General features: G+C 38.4%; 1 protein-coding gene across 1 annotated transcript in view; it reads right to left on the bottom strand.

Annotated features, from left to right (window-relative positions):
- The window catches only part of LOC136864447 (glutathione hydrolase 7), a 203,729-nt gene extending 201,590 nt beyond the window's left edge, over positions 1-2,139 (bottom strand). Inside the window, exon 1 of the mRNA XM_067141452.2 lies at positions 1,731-2,139. Coding sequence (XP_066997553.2) covers positions 1,731-1,776 — 46 coding nt within the window. The 5' untranslated portion in view covers positions 1,777-2,139. The remainder of the gene's footprint in view (positions 1-1,730) is intronic.
- Between the last annotated feature and the right edge of the window lie 15,522 nt (positions 2,140-17,661).

The following is a 17,661-nucleotide window of genomic DNA, read 5'->3' as shown; positions in this document are numbered from 1 at the left end:
TTTATGTTTTCTTATATATATCAATGATATGTGTAAAGAAGTGGAATCAGAGATAAGGCTGTTTGCAGATGATGTTATTCTGTACAGAGTAATAAATAAGGTACAAGATTGTGAGCGGCTGCAGGGTGACCTCAATAGTGCTGTGAGATGGACGGTGGACAATGGTATGATGATAAACGGGGTTAAAAGTCAGGTTGTGAGTTTCACAAATAGGAAAAGTCCTCTCAGTTTTAATTACTGCGTTGATGGGGTGAAAGTTCCTTTTGGGGATCATTGTAAGTTCCTAGGTATTAATATAAGAAAAGACCTTCATTGGGGTAATCACATAAATATGATTGTTAATAAAGGGTACAGATCTCTGCACATGGTTATGAGGGTATTTAGGATGTAAAGGAGAGGGCATATAAGTCTCTGGTAAGACCCCAACTAGAGTATGGTTCCAGTGTATGGGGCCCTCACCAGGATTACTTTATTCAAGAACTGGAAAAAATCCAAAGAAAAGCAGCTCAATTTGTTCTATGTGATTTCCGACAAAAGAGTAGCGTTACAAAAATGTTGCAAAGTTTGGGCTGGGAAAATTTGGGAAAAAGGAAACGAGCTGCTCGGTTAAATGGTATGTTCCGAGCTGTCAGAGGAGAGATGGCGTGGGAGGACATCAGTAGACGAATAAGTTTGAGTGATGTCTTTAAAAGTAGGAAAGATCACAATATGAAGATAAAGTTGGAATTCAAGAGGACAAATTGGGGCAAATATTCATTTATAGGAAGGGGAGTTAGGGATTGGAATAACTTACCAAGGGAAATGTTCAATAATTTTCCAATTTCTTTGCGATCATTTAAGAAAAGGCTAGGAAAACAACAGATAGGGAATCTGCCACCACCTGGGCGACTGCCCTAAATGCAGATCAGTAGTGATTGACTGACTGATTGATTAATTGATTGATTGAATATTCAACCAGCTAAATATCAGAGGACCTAGCATTACTAGCATGGACCCTACCACTAACTCCACACCATGCTTTCTACCAGATAACATCAAAATAAATAAGCATCTTTGTATAAGTGTTTTTGAAAGTTCGGTTCCTTGGTTTTAATGGTCAGCATAGTAGCTCAGTGGGCTCTGGGTAGATTCCCGGCCGGGTCGTGCATTTTCACTCTGGTGTTCGTCTCAATACAGACCACAAAAACACACAACAGTGATTACATTCCTTCATATAGTGTTGACGTCAGGAAGGGCATATGACCGTAAAACAGAGCCCAATATACACACGCTCCGACCCCAAGAAATGTGGAAAAAGGCGAAGAAGCAGAAGAAGAATGCAAAATGTTTTAGTTCTACGGGTCCAATAACAACATAAGCTATAGTACGCGAACCTTTTCTTGATACCTGAGATCCCTAGTGCTGAATGGGAACTGGGTGTCAAGAAAATGTTCGTGTAGGGTACTATACATTAGTATTTAATCAGCATATGAGGGCTCAAGTTAACAAATACAGAAACTCAAAAATAGTGACATATGAACTATCCAAATTCAGCTCTACTTTACACAAATAGCCATACGAGTTCAGTACACGAATACTGCAAGTTATGATTAGCATTCATAATTGTATTCCCTAATAATAGTAGCTTTAACACAAACACTGGATAACAGAATCAACCAGGCAACGATTCAGGATAGAATGAACAGATGACAAGTCTGAAATAGGTTAGGAGACCAAACAAACGCACTAACCTGTCTCATTAATAGCTGTCATAGCTGCTGCATCAGATGAATTCATACTACAAGATAATCCTTGGAAGTATTCCAGGTAATCAAAACCAGTCTATCAGTAAGTTCGGTGACAAATTATAAAACAATTTCAGCTCTTTATTTTTTTTCCACAGTACTCGTCAGAATTTAAGGGTCATACTTATACCGTTATTTACTTGATCCAGCAGAACTGACAATTATATTTTCGCACTAATTCATTTACGAAACGTCACAAATCAAAATCTTTACTTGTCAACAATTAGGGGGTGAAAGTTAACTACATTGAAGTAAATAATCCTTAATAATTGTATTTAGAGATTAACTGTCACCGAATATATTTGATTTTATAGAGTTCGTGTACAATATTGCTATGTTCGTATGTTGGCAGTGGTTCCATACTGCGTGGGTAGTTGGTCATACCACGCGATACCACTGGTCATGAAACACCAGCTTCTAGCATGAAGACCGAGTACAATATACCAGACCTTTATGCTACTATCGATTGGGAGGAAAATGGCGCCGTCGTGGGCGAACGTTTGATGCATGTGGTTGGTATATATATATCTGTGTTTACATTATGTTAAAGAGTGTTCTTTTGATCGAGTTATTAAAGTATATATTTGGCAAAACAGTAATCTATAACGATTTATTAGTATGGTGTATTATTAGGAGTGTAAATGACGGTATTTTTAAGGTAAAATAGTGTTTAAATTGCCATGCTGAAGCATTTGACAAAATGGGTCGTTCCTGCTGCGTTCGTGGTTGTAGATCGAATTATACCGTTGCTGAAGCTTTTAAATACCCTGAAGATAGATCTTTATGGGAGAAATGGATAAGAAATATTCATTGGGAAAATTTGGAAGTTGAAGACCAAACTATCGTATGAGTGTAACCAAAATTTGTGGTTAAGGAAATCTCTTTCCAACAGAAAATGGTGAGCCTATTCGTTTTTGTTTTCTTATTCAGTTGGAGTAATTTCATGAAACTTGATGATAAATTTTAGTTTCTTTGTAGAATATATGTGTGTGAGTGTATTCATATGGGTCAGCGGTCATATAGAATACGTAATTATGCCCATTCATGTGAGAATATCTCATACAAGTATTCTTTAGTTTTATAAGGAATAAAATATTAAGATAGAAGTGCATTAAGAACATACATCGTGAATATTTGACAAAACCGTTGTGTGCCTATGTCAGGTTGCATAAGTCATCTAAGAGTAAGTCTGAGGTTAGGGAAGACTTGTTTTTTAATTCTAAATGGTGGACCTATTCGCATTCCTCGAAAAAAAAAAGACCAGTTAATTTAGATAAACGATTATTGATGCGGGGATGTTTCGTCAGCGTCGATGTGCTTCAAACTATCGCATGTTTTAGATGCAATTGTATTTTGCAAGAATTTGCGCTTGCCTGCGGAAACATTTGGCTGAATCTTGGAGTACGGTATAACAAAACTTACAGTGCGGCAGATGGAGCAATCTATACAGTTATGCAGGGATTAGCTTCGTTTGTAATGTAGGGGTTTTATTGTACCTGTACCGGGAGGTACACCTCTACGCCGCACATTTAAATCTTGCGCCTTAAAGAACTCCTCTACAGGAGAAACCGTGAACTTGATACTGGACCCACTTATAAATTATCTCTGAAGATGGCACCACTAAAATTTGTTACTGTGAAATGTGCGAATTTCTACTTGTTTTTGTTTTCCATTCATCAAGAAGTTTGAACATTCTGTCATAGATGTCACTACTAACAAACCATGATCATGCACCCTGGTGCGAAGTGAAAGAACTTTTTTGAAGAAATTTTGTATTCATAAGTTTTCTCCTTACTAAATTTTGTTCATTCATCTTTAGGTTGGCAATATTTATATTTTCTTTCCGCCAGTTTTGAATTTAGCCAATCAAGAATTTCTGTAATTAATTTTCAACTAATCCCATATTTCTTCTTCGATTTTGAGTGTAACTTTTGATCTTAACCAATAAAACTCTGTGGGTGTGTCTTTATTATTCATGAAAGGTCTCGAACCTTCCCCAAGGGTTTATAAACTGCGGATTTTCTCGTCTCCTGGCCATTTGATCAAAATCTAACTAAGTGTGTGTGTCACGCAGGGGGCGGGAGGTGCCTCTTTATTCACACAGCTGTTCTTCAGCAAGATAATGGCCGTTTAACAACTTTATTTCTTGCTGGCTCTGCAGTTTAACCTGAAGGAAAAGTTCGAAACCTTAACTATGTAACAAACCTTCTAAAATGTAAATCTCATTTCGGCTCATGTAAAATTTCATAAATCTTTAACTGTAAATCGGGGCTAGAGAATGATATATCCTCTCGAACTCCCCTTCATCTTGGTTTGAGGTACCGCATTTGTTTCTGCAATGTATTAAAGTTATCTCCATGCGCGGGATTAGCCCCTGTTTCATTGGCCAAGTGCCCTATAGGTCTGTAAGTTTTTTTGTGGAGCTCAATCTCCGACTCCATTCCAGTTGTACTCGGGCCGTTTATTGAACCTGTTCTTTTCACTAAGACCCCGCAGGTTGGGTACTAGGTACCTCTGTGTAATACGATGGCTATTTGTAAGTAGTGCCTTGTAAGGCCAGTGATTATTAGATTTTCATATTGTGTTGCCTTGAGTAGGCTGGGAACACTGAGAGCACGTCAGCTCGTTTCTAGTATTGTAAGAATGGCTCTGGGAGGCTTGATATTAAAAATTGGAGCAATTGCTCCATGTATTAGGGGATTTCTGCCCTTTGTGTAAAATTGTAATCTATTATAAAGTTGAGCTAGGAGCTCAAAATTGTAAAACTAGGGGCTTATAGCCCAAGTGTGTTAAAATTCTGAAGTCTTGGATATTTCTAAGTCTTGTTTTTAAATTGCTATGTCATTGTAATTTCACCAAGTTGTTTCAATTTTGTTGTTTCAAGAAAATATAACCTTTGTTAAAATTTTAAGTTAACTTTGACGTTGTAATTAAACCCATTCTTCCCGGCACCTTCTTTCACCTCTGCTGATCCACGAGTAACCCCGTAACAGTACCAATACCTTCGGATTCATGCTGTGGATATCTGTTATCAAGCAGTCTACACCAAACTGAAGCTCGTCCATGTAGGTTAAAGACATCATTGTTTAGAGTCAGTAGAGTTTTTATACTCCTGTTCTTCAATGGGGAAAATGCTATTATAAAGTTTACCATCATTGTTGGAAGTTCTGCTATACCATATCTCAACCTATGTTTTAAGAGTTTCCACTAAGGAAGGCTTAACATCACCAGGGCTGTTCATTGGGCTGGCATAATCATTTCGGGTGCACTTCCCTTTCATTGAGTGCTGAACATGTCCGACTCGCTGGCTGAATGGTCAGCGTACTGGCCTTCTGTTTAGAGGGTCCCGAGTTCGATTCCCGGCCGGGTCGGGGATTTAAACTTCATTGGTTAATTCCAGCCCGGTGGCTGGGTGTTTGTGCTGTCGCCAACATCCCTGCAACTCACACACACCACACATAACACTATCCTCCACCACAATAACACGCAGTTACCTACACATGGCAGATGCCGCCCACCCTCATCGGATGGTCTGCCTTGCAAGGGCTGCACTCGGCTAGAAATAGCCACACGAAATTACTTAAAGTGCTGAACATTAGAAATTGTCCACCACTTCAAAACTAAGGCAACACATTATGTTTCATAATTATCATGAGAGTGAAGAAACTGAGGAATTTCGCTCCTTAAATTATTTTTAAACATTTTAACAATTTTATAATGTATTTTCATCTATCTAGCGAAGTGAAATGTAAGAGAAAAACGTTATTTGACTAAATGAAATTTTTAAATAATCAACTTGTAGTTATCTTTTAGTGTGGGGTTGTCCATCTATTTTAGCAGAATATGTGTGATTCAAGTTGATGAAATGAAATGAAATGTCGTATGGCTTTTAGTGCCGGGATATCACAGGACGGGTTCGGCTCGCCAGGTGCAGGTCTTTCTATTTGACACCCGTAGGCGACCTGTGCGTGGTGATGAGGATGAAATGATGATGCAGATGTACACCCAGCCCCCGTGCCATTGGAATTAACCAAATAAGGTTAAAATCCCCAACCCGGCCGGGAATCGAACCCGGGACGCTCTGAACCGAAGGCCAGTACGCTGACCTTTCAGCCAACGAGATTCTAGTTGATTATATGTGATGAGTAGCTGTTGACGAAGCATTTTCATAGGATCAATAGTGTTTTTCACTATGATGTTACATTTATCATGTTAAATTACCACCTACGTGATCTTTTCGTAATTTCTGACGGATTGAACCAGATGTTGTGTAGCTCTTTCAGTGGTATCAACACAAGTAATTTAATGTGACGTTGGGCTGAGTCGCTCAGACGGTTGAAGTTCTGGCCTTCTGACCACAACTTGGCGGGTTTGATCCCGGCTCAGTCCGATAATATTTGAAGGTGCTCAAATACGTCAGCCTCGTATCGGTAAATTTACTGGCAAGTAAAAGAACTCCCGCGGGACTAAATTACGGTATCTCCGAAAACCGTGAGTTCGTTTATCGTCAAAATGAAGTTATTGAGTGCTCATCTCTAATCTTCATCAGTCAGCAGCTACTGCACCCGCGACGTCCATTTTTTGATATTACGGACTGGTATATTGTAGTCGGTCTTGCTAGTATCAAAGAATCAAGACCAACTATAGTCCTCAAACCAAAATAAATAAAAACCATGGCTGTCGTACCGGGGCAAAGGTGACATGGTGACGTATAACCTAAAGGCCGGTCTCCGCTGACTAACATTTAACACCAACATGTTAAATTGAACATGTAAGTGATTGTGTCTTCCAGTTGACTTTGCACGTTAACTCAGAATGTTGAGGTTAACCCTCTAAACATGTTGGCGTATTTTCCGCTCCAAATGGAAAACATGTCAAGTCAATTCGTTGTTCGTGAGATGTCAGCACAGCTTTGGCAACTTCCGTGCTGTTTCCACGCCAACAGACAGCCTAAACGATGCAAACGACGTGCTTCTCCTGAAGTAGGATTATAGTTACAACACTCTGCAACAATCATTCTCTTTGTTATCAATCAATCACTATCAATCACTACCGATCTCCATTTAGGGCAGTGGCAGATCCCCTATCTGTTGTTTTCCTAGCCTTAACTCCCCTTCTTATAAACGAATATTTTCCCCAGTTTGTCCTCTTGAATTCCAACTTTATCTTCATACTGTGATCTTTCCTACTTTTAAAGATACCACTCAAACTTATTCGTCTTCTGAAGTCTTCCCACGCCATCTCTCCACTGACAGCTCGGAACACACCACTTAATCGAGCAGCTCGTCTCATTTCTCCCAAGTCTTCCCACCCCAAACTTTGCAACATTTTTGTAACGATACTCTTTTGTCGCAAATCACACAGAACAAATCGATCTGCTTTTCTTTGGATTTTTCCAGTTCTGGAATCAAGTAATCCTGGTGTGGGTCCCATGTACTGGAACCATATTCTAGTTGGGGTCTTACCAGAGACTTATGTGCCCTCTCCTTTTCATCCTTACTACAACCCTTAGATACCCCCATAACCATGTGCAGAGATCTGTACCCTTTATTAACAATCATATTTATGTGATTACCCCAATGAGGGTCTTTTCTTATATTAACACCTAGGTACTTACAATTATCCCCAAAAGGAACTTTCACCCCATCAACGCAGTAATTAAACACAACACTATCGAGATCACCCTGCAGCCGCTCACAATCTTTTAACTTATTTATTAGTTTGTACAGAATAACATCATCTGCAAACAGCCTTATCTCTGATTCCACTTCTTTACACATATCATTGATATATATAAGAAAACATAAAGGTCCATTAATACTGCCTTGAGGAAATCCCCTCTTAATTATTACAGGGTCAGATAAAGCTTCGCCTACTCTAATAAGCTACAAATCTCAGGATTCCACTGAGGTATTATTTGTATGGAACGAGACCACTCAATATCGAAATAGAAGAAGAAGAAGAAGAAGAAGAAGAAGAAGAAGAAGAAGAAGAAGAAGAAGAAGAAGAAGAAGAAGAAGAGCGACATGGAGCATGCGACAGCGACGCATGCTGCAGTCGACCTTCAATTGAGGAAACACGGCGCGACATGTAGCGTGCGGCTGTGTAGCATGAGACATGTTGCAACCTGTCGAACACTCTCTGGTGCCGCATGCCTCAAAACTGTGCTTGTCGAACAATGTTGGACGGGGTCCGACAGTGTGTGGATCGGTGCTACAATTTCCATGCGGCAAGGTGAAGTGGGCTATTGAAAAAAACTGTGAATTGAATTGAATATTGCCTCAATGCTCCGGAATTGTGGAATGTAACTTTGAGTGATTATAAAAATAATAGTATTAACATGGATATGTTGAAACGGCCTTCAGATATATATTATTGCAGTGTCCAGGAACTGAAGAAGAAAATAAATCATTTGCAGTCAGCTTTCCACCGAGATCACAAAAGAATTCAGAAAATGAAAAATAGTATTGCTTCTCCATTGAGAGGAAAAATATGGTTCGGGTATATTCTAATTACCTTTCTTCTTGACTTCGATGCTCCGAGAAAAACTACTTCAACGTCAGGTGACATTGGGAAACGTGAGGTGAGTTGATTTTAATCCACCGTTTTCCTTTAATAAATAGTTAACTGCTTATGAACTTTTGTAAGTAAGATTGTGATTTATTCAATGTCTGGTTTTCTGGGTGTTAGTAATGACAACAGTTTGTTCTAGAGTAAATTAGAGATAACAATTAAAATATAATTTCACATCGTACTAGTAACAATAACAGTGGCGTATGCTGAGTCCAAGACGTGGGCTACCACAGAGCTTAGGTTACCCATTTCCGATGATTGGTTTAGTGAACGTCAAGCCTTCAGCGTTTTGAGCTGTAGCCAATAGCCAACGGAGTAGCCTGCTGCGTTGTCAAAGCTGTTTCAGAAGCTACTGTCCTAGCCTTTGCTACTGTCAATGCTGAACACCTGATCAGTGGAGATGGTAGCCTAAGGTTTAGCAAATTAAAGTCCGTCTTTGTGGCTAAATGGATGGAATGCTTGCCTTTGGTATGATGGCCCCGGTTCAGTTCTCAGAAACAACCCCCACGTACTGTTTATTCCCCTGGCTTGGGGACTGGGTGTTTATGACGTCTTCGCCATTCATTTCATCCTCATTAGGTCATTACCAAACCTATAGAGATGCCATGCATTATAATTATTATTATTATTATTATTATTATTATTATTATTATTATTATTATTATTATTATTATTATTATTATTATTATTATTATTATTATTATTATTATTATTATTAAATATAAATTTTGAATTTTACAGCATTACCAGAGATCAGTGGTGGTGTCCGACCCATGATCACGGGTTCGATCCCAACCAACAAAAGAGAACACTACACCTGAAAGAGTGAATTTCATTTTAGCAGATCTACCTATGAAAAGAAAGCTATATTACTCTTATAACAACAACCCTGTAGTGTCTTCCTACAAGGATGTAGAAGTAACGGGAGTGAAATGTCAGCACCCTGTTATCTATGACTATAAGGTGAGGAAGTATATACGGTGAGGAACGCATGGCTGTTAGCAGTGGCGATCTGATAGACCGAAGCCTAGCATACCTATCCCCCCGGTCCCTGCACCTAATACGTATCGAGCATAACTCAGCAAGCCACGCAAGATGAGGCGAGGGAAGAGGGACGCAGGGTCTGGGCTGCAATATCTTTCTCTGATGCCTTGTTCTCAGAAATACGTGCGACGTTTTCCTCATTGCATTGAAGTTTTGTAAATAGAAGAATGTGTCATTTGCTTACATTATAATGAGCTTGAGATTTCCATCGTTCTCGTTTGAGGTTTTTGCTTCACCGATAGCCTTGGTAGCCCTCCTGAACAATAATAATAATATATTCTACGTATCAGTATCGTATGATATTTTTATCCCTGTAGATTTCTCGTAAATATATCGTTTAATAGCATAACAACAAACGGTTCTCCTTTGTACACTGTTAACACACCACAATAATCTACTTGTTATTTAGAAATCCATTCGCCGCTACTCTAGTTGCGCAAAGTCTTCCAACACTGTTTCATCACAGTCTATTTCTTCCTCACTGTGTTTACTTTCAGTGTCATAGTTCATTTTCATAGTATAGGTGTATCAGAAATATGCACGGCGTGGGGGTATAGTAATCGGAATATGGTAAGGATATTCTACTTAAAACTAATACATTTTCATAAACATTTTCATAATGATTAACTTCCAGTGTACAAGAAGCTTCTAAAACTTCCCTTACCTCTAAGCATACCGCTCTTGCAATGGTACGCGGCCATCATCTGACATAAAGTATTCCATAAACTCATCCCTAATGGCTTTCGCTTCTTGAGAATTCCGACGGGGTTTGTTTCCTAGAGTCTCCATGCCTGTATCAGCTTGGATCACTCCGCGCCATGATCCAAGAATGATATTACCATCTTGGGTATCGGTATCAAATGTCCACGAAGGCGAATACAGAGATCTTGACCTAGGACGTTTTCTGAGAAAGTTGTATAGATAAATGCATGTGGTAGTTACAGTCACTGCATTTTCCACACTAATCTCCATAGGCTTTCTAAATACTCGGAAAACACCGGCCAGCAATCCGAAGCAGTTTTCTACTATTCTGCGAGCACGTGAATGTCGGTAATTGGAGATTCTATGCGGTGAACCTTTGTCGTGACAACCAGAGAATGGTTTCATAATGTGCTCTTGTAAGGGAAATGCATCATCAGCTACAAAAACATAACGATGGTATCTAAATTCCTGGAAGAGGTTCTGGAGTTGGGAGAGAAAATTTGTTTTGTGATAAATTATTATAAAATCCAGTTTCCCGGAATACTCCACCGTTCGAAATCCTTCCTTGACATCCAATATTAGCATACAGGAATATATTGCGTCAGCGACTGCCATCGATATCATGCAGAAAGTTCACTTGTCATTAAAAAATTGATTGGCACTTTCTTTTGGACACTTCACCAGTACATATTTTCCGTCACACGCGCCAGTGCAGTGAGTATAATCCCATGATGTCTCAAAATCGTGTGATACTCTTCACCACACTCCTTGTTTGTTTGGAACCTGAGGACAATAATTTTGTTATTAGTAACGTATATTGAGTACTCAGACCGAAAGCTGGTTGGATCCTCAACAGCTCTGCCATAAGCTGCCATAGATGGCCTAGGTATCGCTGAAAAGGTTTACAAGGTGAATGAGGAGTTAGGCAATTTCCCGTTGCTTTCCTCACCGAGCCAGCCGTTGCTACTACACATGAGCTTCCCAAACCCACTGAAATGTATGCACCAACCGACCCTATGTGCAACATTTTCACGCCATTCATAGCAGGGACTGGTTGCTTAAGGAATGGTGTTACTAACGTCGATCATACCTCAGCCACTTTCTTCTTCTTCTTCTTTTTATTATTATTATTATTATGATGATGATGATGATTATTATTATTATTATTATTATTATTATTATTATTATTATTATTATTATTATTATTATTATATAAATGTTACATAGACTTGTTTTATTCGTATTATTTATCTGCAAACTACCATGATTTGTTACCCTTTATTAAAGGAGGAGACTTTGGAAACTAAAGATTTACTCCGCGCTGCAACTCCAGACTCTGCAGAAATCTCAGTGGATGATTCATCAAATCAGATTTTGGAAAACATGGAGAATAATCAACGACCTGCTGAGGTAATTGGACTTGGAGACAAGAATCGTGGAAATTGCAAGAAAAGGAAATGCAATCCACAAGAGAAAAGAGTCAAAGAAGCCTATAGTATATGGAAGTCTTCCATTACGAGAGATGAGTTCGACGTATATGGAGAATATATGGCAAATGAGCTGAGAATAGTATCCTCAAGAGCACAAATCCTACCAAAGCACAGGAATGGTGTTACTAACGTCGCTCATACCTCAGCCACTTTCTTCCTCTTATTATTATTTAAATTTTACATAGACTTAATCTATTCGTATTTTTTATCTGCAAGCTGCAAAGATTTGTTACCCTTTATTAAAGGAGGAGACTTTTGAAACTGAAGATTTACTCCGCCCTCAAGGCTCAATTGGCAACTACGACTTTCAGTCTCCAAGCTGCACTAGAAATGTTAGCGATACACTACCCTCAAATAATAGTACTTACGGGTCACCCTCACCTACATCAAATTCTACACTTCAGTCTCCTCTGTCACCTGTACGTTCACCCGAGGAGCATGCTTCTCTTCCGTTTCCCTCCATCGATAAGAACGAAATTTCACAACCACTGTGCGACGACAACACTGCTGACAGGCAAGCAGGTTTCGTGGAATTACTTCCTCCACAACTTGAAAGTTAAATAGTGGTGTTATAAATGAGCATATTGAACAAAATAACCCAGTTACTCCAGAATATGATGAGTTATTATAAATTTATATATTTTAGGTGGCCAGATTCTGCTTATTTCGCATTGCGGTTCTGTTATCATTCATTTTACTCTTTAACTGGTGACGTGAGCTGTTGTTTATGTGACTTTGTCTTTCTCAACACATTTCACACCTTCAGTGAGGAAGATTTAGCGCCGGAATGAAAGGTTCCAAAGTGTATTGCACGTTTTTATTTATATGGTTATTTCTGTTTACGCTAGTTATTTTCTTGTTATTTGGATTGTAGGGAATCAGGAATAGTGATTTATGGTGTTTGAGGTGTATTTGTACAATAGTAATGACAACGGGTTACGTGAAATTTAAGAGGATGTCTGCACTCTGTTAGTAAAACATAAGTAGGGTAAGTTTTAAGGATTCTGGCTCACCTCAGGCTCTGCGCAAGCGCGCGCGCCAGCGCCCCCTGCGGGAGTCTCCCACTAGCAAGGCCATGCGTGTGCGGAATGTTAACTACACACACTTGGGGTCTTTATGTAAGAGGCAATTATTTCTTGAAGGTTATTTTTTCGGGCATGGTGCAGTGACCATGGGGCGACTGGATTTGCTTTAAATTTCCCTTGCTGGTGAAAGGTGAACAGGATATTAGTTTGTGCAAGAAGCAACATATTCTCTACTGAGGGCCACCCTGCTGTGGGCGAGGGAGGAAAATAAGGAGAGGTGCAGTGCAGCTGTCAATAGGGAAGATATGCTTTATAGCTTGTTGAAGGTTATCTACCCGCGAAAAATGAACAGGATGTTTATGGCAAATTGTAATTTTGAATGAAGGCTAACCAGCGACAACACCATCCAACTGGTGAGAAGTGAAGGTGGTGGCAGGGAGTGTTTAAGGAGAAGAACACAGCTTGCTAACCATCATCTATTTGGAAGAGAATTTCTCTACTACTTTTCTTTCTTCTTCATCAAATGAGTTTAAGTTTATTTAGTTTGTTATTTCTAAAAAGCAGTACTAATGGATATGCTACTGAAGTTGAATAAGATAGCAAAGGCACCTCAGTTTCGTGACATAAAATTAAGCGAGTTGCAAATTGACCATCCTTTCAAGGTCAAAGAACTGAGAGCAGTGGAAACACGTTTCGGAAGGAAAATAATAGCCGATATTGAGGGTGAAAATGAGGAGAACGTGAGTGTTTTCCTACCAGCTCAATTTGGTAAACTTTCTGCGGAAGAATTAGAAGAAATACATTTATTTTTAAAAAACCTGAAAATCATGTATAAAGGCGTGGAGAGGGGTATCATCAAGTGTGCTTCCTACAGTAGAATGTCGACAGTTACAACAATTATTTTAACTAAGTATGCAGAAGGTCTTTTATTCTTTCTCATATGTAACTTTTTCCTTATTTGAATAACTGTCTTGTTAATTTAAAATAATATGTGCTGCTTCTTTTCAGATCCGTGTTGCTATGATGAAGTGGAAGAAAGTGGAGATTAAGGCTGGATCATAAAATCAAGCATATCCCCAGTAATACAGAGGCAACGACCGCAATTACATCGAGGGGACGAAGTCGACGCAAGTGCACAGCATGATCAAGGTGATGCGGGACAGCTGAGCACAGAACAACAGCAAGAACTGTCTGGTAATTGTATTGAACTATGGAACAGAGGGTGTGCTCTCTTTAATTTTATAGTGTATGTGACGAATCTTAGTAAAGCATATGAAAGCCCGCAGGAGCTAACAGCTGCTGTAGTGCGATTTCTCTTAACCGAATTTTCAAGTAGTGAATATTTTTTTACTGTTTGTTGGTTACAACACATTCGAAGAAATATACAAAAATTGATTTTTTCTTTTCCCCACAACAATCGACTAAAATTTCTTATTACCGGAATGCATTATTAGGGAAGCTTCAGGACCATTTTCCAACATCTGTTCACTGTTCACTAGATGTAGTAGGGAGTGAGCTAGCTCGATGGTTATACTGTGTGATGACGGATTGTACATTCCTGATAAGTCGTTGCTACAGCAATTGTTGGACTTGTCTTGAGAACGCAGAAAACTTTAGCACCAGAACGTAATTTGTGGCCACATTTTAGTCATGGAGTTTCCTTCGAGCAAACGTGGAAAATTAGACATTAATTTACAGACGGATGAAGATAAGGGAAGAATACAAGCTCGTTTTGATAGAGCGTTTGAACGCATTCGTGAGTTTATGAGGGAAGTAAATGGATCCGTATAAATTTCATATAAGTTCGAACCTAGCGAGGAGCGAGAAAAAGCTGCTCAGTTAGAGCTGATTGAAAATCTTAACGAGCTAGATGAATTGTGCAATTGTGTAATCGGGTGTTCGAAATTTATTTACACACGCGCAATGTTAATGGGGTAACTCTTCAGGTAGAAGATCTGTCTGCTTTCCAGTGTAAGCAAATTGAGGAAGCCTTTCGACGCAGAGTGAACACACTAGCGGTGGTAAATAATAAAAATGATTTCTTACTTCCCGAAGAGTTCCTAGGTAAATATTACGTGTGTTTTAATAAATATGTGAAGATAGCACTTAATACACAAGCATTGGAAGTAAATACTGTTCTCTGCACACAACATGTTCTTCACCATAAAATCGCTAACAATTATTTTCATACTAGGAATGCAGAAATTAACGAAGGTACGAATTTAACAGAGTGGTACAACGAGCATGTAACTAAACCGATTCTGAAAAAATGACAGAGTTCGAGGCTCGTGATTCGGATTGGTCTCTGCTACTGTCCCCTTCAAAAGTGGTAATAATTTAGTAAAAGGAAAATTATTTATTTCATCAGCGTATTGGAACATTATTTAATCGCCAAGAGGGTGAGATTCTGTACTTCCGTGCTAGTGCGAGCCAGTCACTTTGCGAACCGGTTTTTCCCGACCTACCAAGAGAACGAGGAAGCAGGGTGAAATTCCTGTTATGTGGCCTTCAAACACATGTGTGCGTACCACGTGACCCGGCGAGCAGCCTGATCTCAATCGATCAATAAATGGAAAGTCAAGTGACGTGAAACTGGAGCAGCCAATAAAAATGACAATCTTCACAGGAATGCAACAAATCCACCAATTAGAAGTAATTAAGGGACACACCTACGTCTTTGGATATGAAATTAATGGTAATTCCAGAGGAAAATTTTATAGAGGCTTTTGTACTTCGGGACGCTAAATTTGAGCATTACTCTGACTGCAGCTACGGAAGAGACTGGACGTCGTTTGCTTCACGGGAAGACTTTACATTAGAGAAAGCATCGAGGACTGTATAAACAGCAATTCAGACACTCGGAAAATTTAGCTACGATTTTATTTAGGGTTGTCCTAAGATAAGTGTCTACATCCAAATTATAAAGCATCGTGTGTGTATCCTGGGCTATTGCTAAGACTTTTGTTAGTTTCAGCTTTCTACGAGAACTTGGAAGAAGGAAGGTCCTTGGTTCGAGTTCACTGCAAGATGGTTATCCAGTTCCGCGAAGAATACTACAAATTCCTGTGTATCTTCAGCTCCTCCATGAGTCACTAAGCATGTAAGGCGTCGGACATGGGCGAGACTTTGTTCGATGGAAGGTGATGTGACCACGTGCTAGGTCATCAGCCAAAATCCAGTTCACACCAGCCACATGAGTATTCTTTAAGAATTCAATTTCTTTCTATCTTTGTAAAATGTTTGTAAACGTAGCCTTACCTTATTCATTTAGATTTCTGTTAGTTTTGCAGTAGTTAGACTTTTCATTCTTCTTTCTTTGGTGAGAGGTAGTTAGTGCTCTGGAATGAGTGTGTATTTGTTCTATTAGTTAGAAATGAGTGTATGTCATCGAGAGAGACCTCAACTGTCCTAAGAATTTAGAAGGCAAGAGAGATAAAATAATAATAAATGAACCCCGCGTTAATTTTGATTGGTTTTGAAATAATTTGGAAATTAATTGAGACAAATTAGGACAGTATTCTAGTGTTTTTCTTAGTGTAGAATTTCATTCTACGGCTGTACGACATGTTTGTGGGTTCGAGTTTGTTTAGAGTCATCCGAGTAACTTCATACGACAGCTTGGCGAGTGAGATTATGCACGGTCAGGAATATAATAATAATAATAATAATGAGTAAAAATAATTAAACCTAATTACGGGCTAAAATGATTTAATAAGGTCATGGGTTTAATGTTAGTTATTCTTGGAAAGTATTAACGTGTGCTCACTTTATGTAAAGTAAGCCTGGGACATGGCAATTCTCCGGACGGAGTAATGACGAATTATATGTATGTTTTCTGCGCTGTAAATTTGAGTATGACTTGCAGATGGGCATTATATTTTGAGTAATAATTTATGCATCCATTAGAGTCAATTTTGGGAAGAGATGTGTCACTGGACATGATTTCTTCGAACTTCAGTGCAGAGTAATCGAGAGCCACGACATTATAGGTGAATAAAAATAAATGCCGCAACTCATGTACCATAAGCGCGTATTCTAATATTTTGACCTGTGTTGTAGTTATTCTACTTGCTTAATTGGGATGATTTCTGTTTAAAATATTCCTTGAACATCGTTGTATAGTTAATTTCTACGTATAAGTGATAACCTTAATTCTATCACATTCTAAATTGATACCTGGGATGTGCGTGATAGTGTCATCTAGAGAATGATTTCCCTAATTTGCAGTAAATCCTAAATTTAATAATAATGGGTTAGTGTTCGTGTAAATAGTATTAAAATAATGCCGTGTACCCATGTGTGAATGTGTGATGTGTGATTTGATCCTATTCTGTGTTTTTTGAATATTTCTTGTATGATTTTGTGACGATATTCTCCACTATGTCCGTCAAATTTTTGACCGATTTGTATTATTTCGCGTGTCCGTAATTGGATCAATTTTGAATCTTTAGAAGATTTTATTGTAATTTAAGGTAGACTAGGGCCTAATTCACTAAGTTAAAGTGAATAAGAGAAGGCAACGTCCGTGGACTGATGTCACGAGATTTAATTATTAGTTATTGTACAATCACTTTCTGCATAAAATTGAGTAAAATTTAGGTTGATATACGTTCAAGTAAAAATTTATTACAAGAAGTTTATTCAATTAATAATTATAAAAATGAAGTAATTGTTAAAGGGAAAGTCTAAGGAAGACTTGCTAACCATAAATTGATGAATTAAATAATTTTCAATAATTTAAATAAGGAGGAGAAAATAATCATTTTCTTGTAAAAATAAGCGAAATCCAGATGGGATATTTTAATTTAAACAATTTGATTATCATTATATAAGAATGATATCAGACATTAATTTGTTTTCCAATCAATTTTTCAGTAAATTAATGATTCCTATATTTATCATTACAGAAACGAACAGTCGTTGAACTTTAATTTGAGCGAGATCCCTCATAAATGATAGCACGAGGAGAAGATATTTTCAAGAATCAAACCCAGATTTTGTGAATTTAATTGTTTTATTTAAAGAGTGTCAGTTTTAATAAAT

This window comes from Anabrus simplex, chromosome 2, assembly GCF_040414725.1.
Source record: "Anabrus simplex isolate iqAnaSimp1 chromosome 2, ASM4041472v1, whole genome shotgun sequence".
Lineage (NCBI taxonomy): Eukaryota > Metazoa > Arthropoda > Insecta > Orthoptera > Tettigoniidae > Anabrus > Anabrus simplex.
The sequence above is the reverse complement of the archived record's forward strand: the minus strand, read 5'-3'. Positions and strand labels throughout refer to the sequence as shown.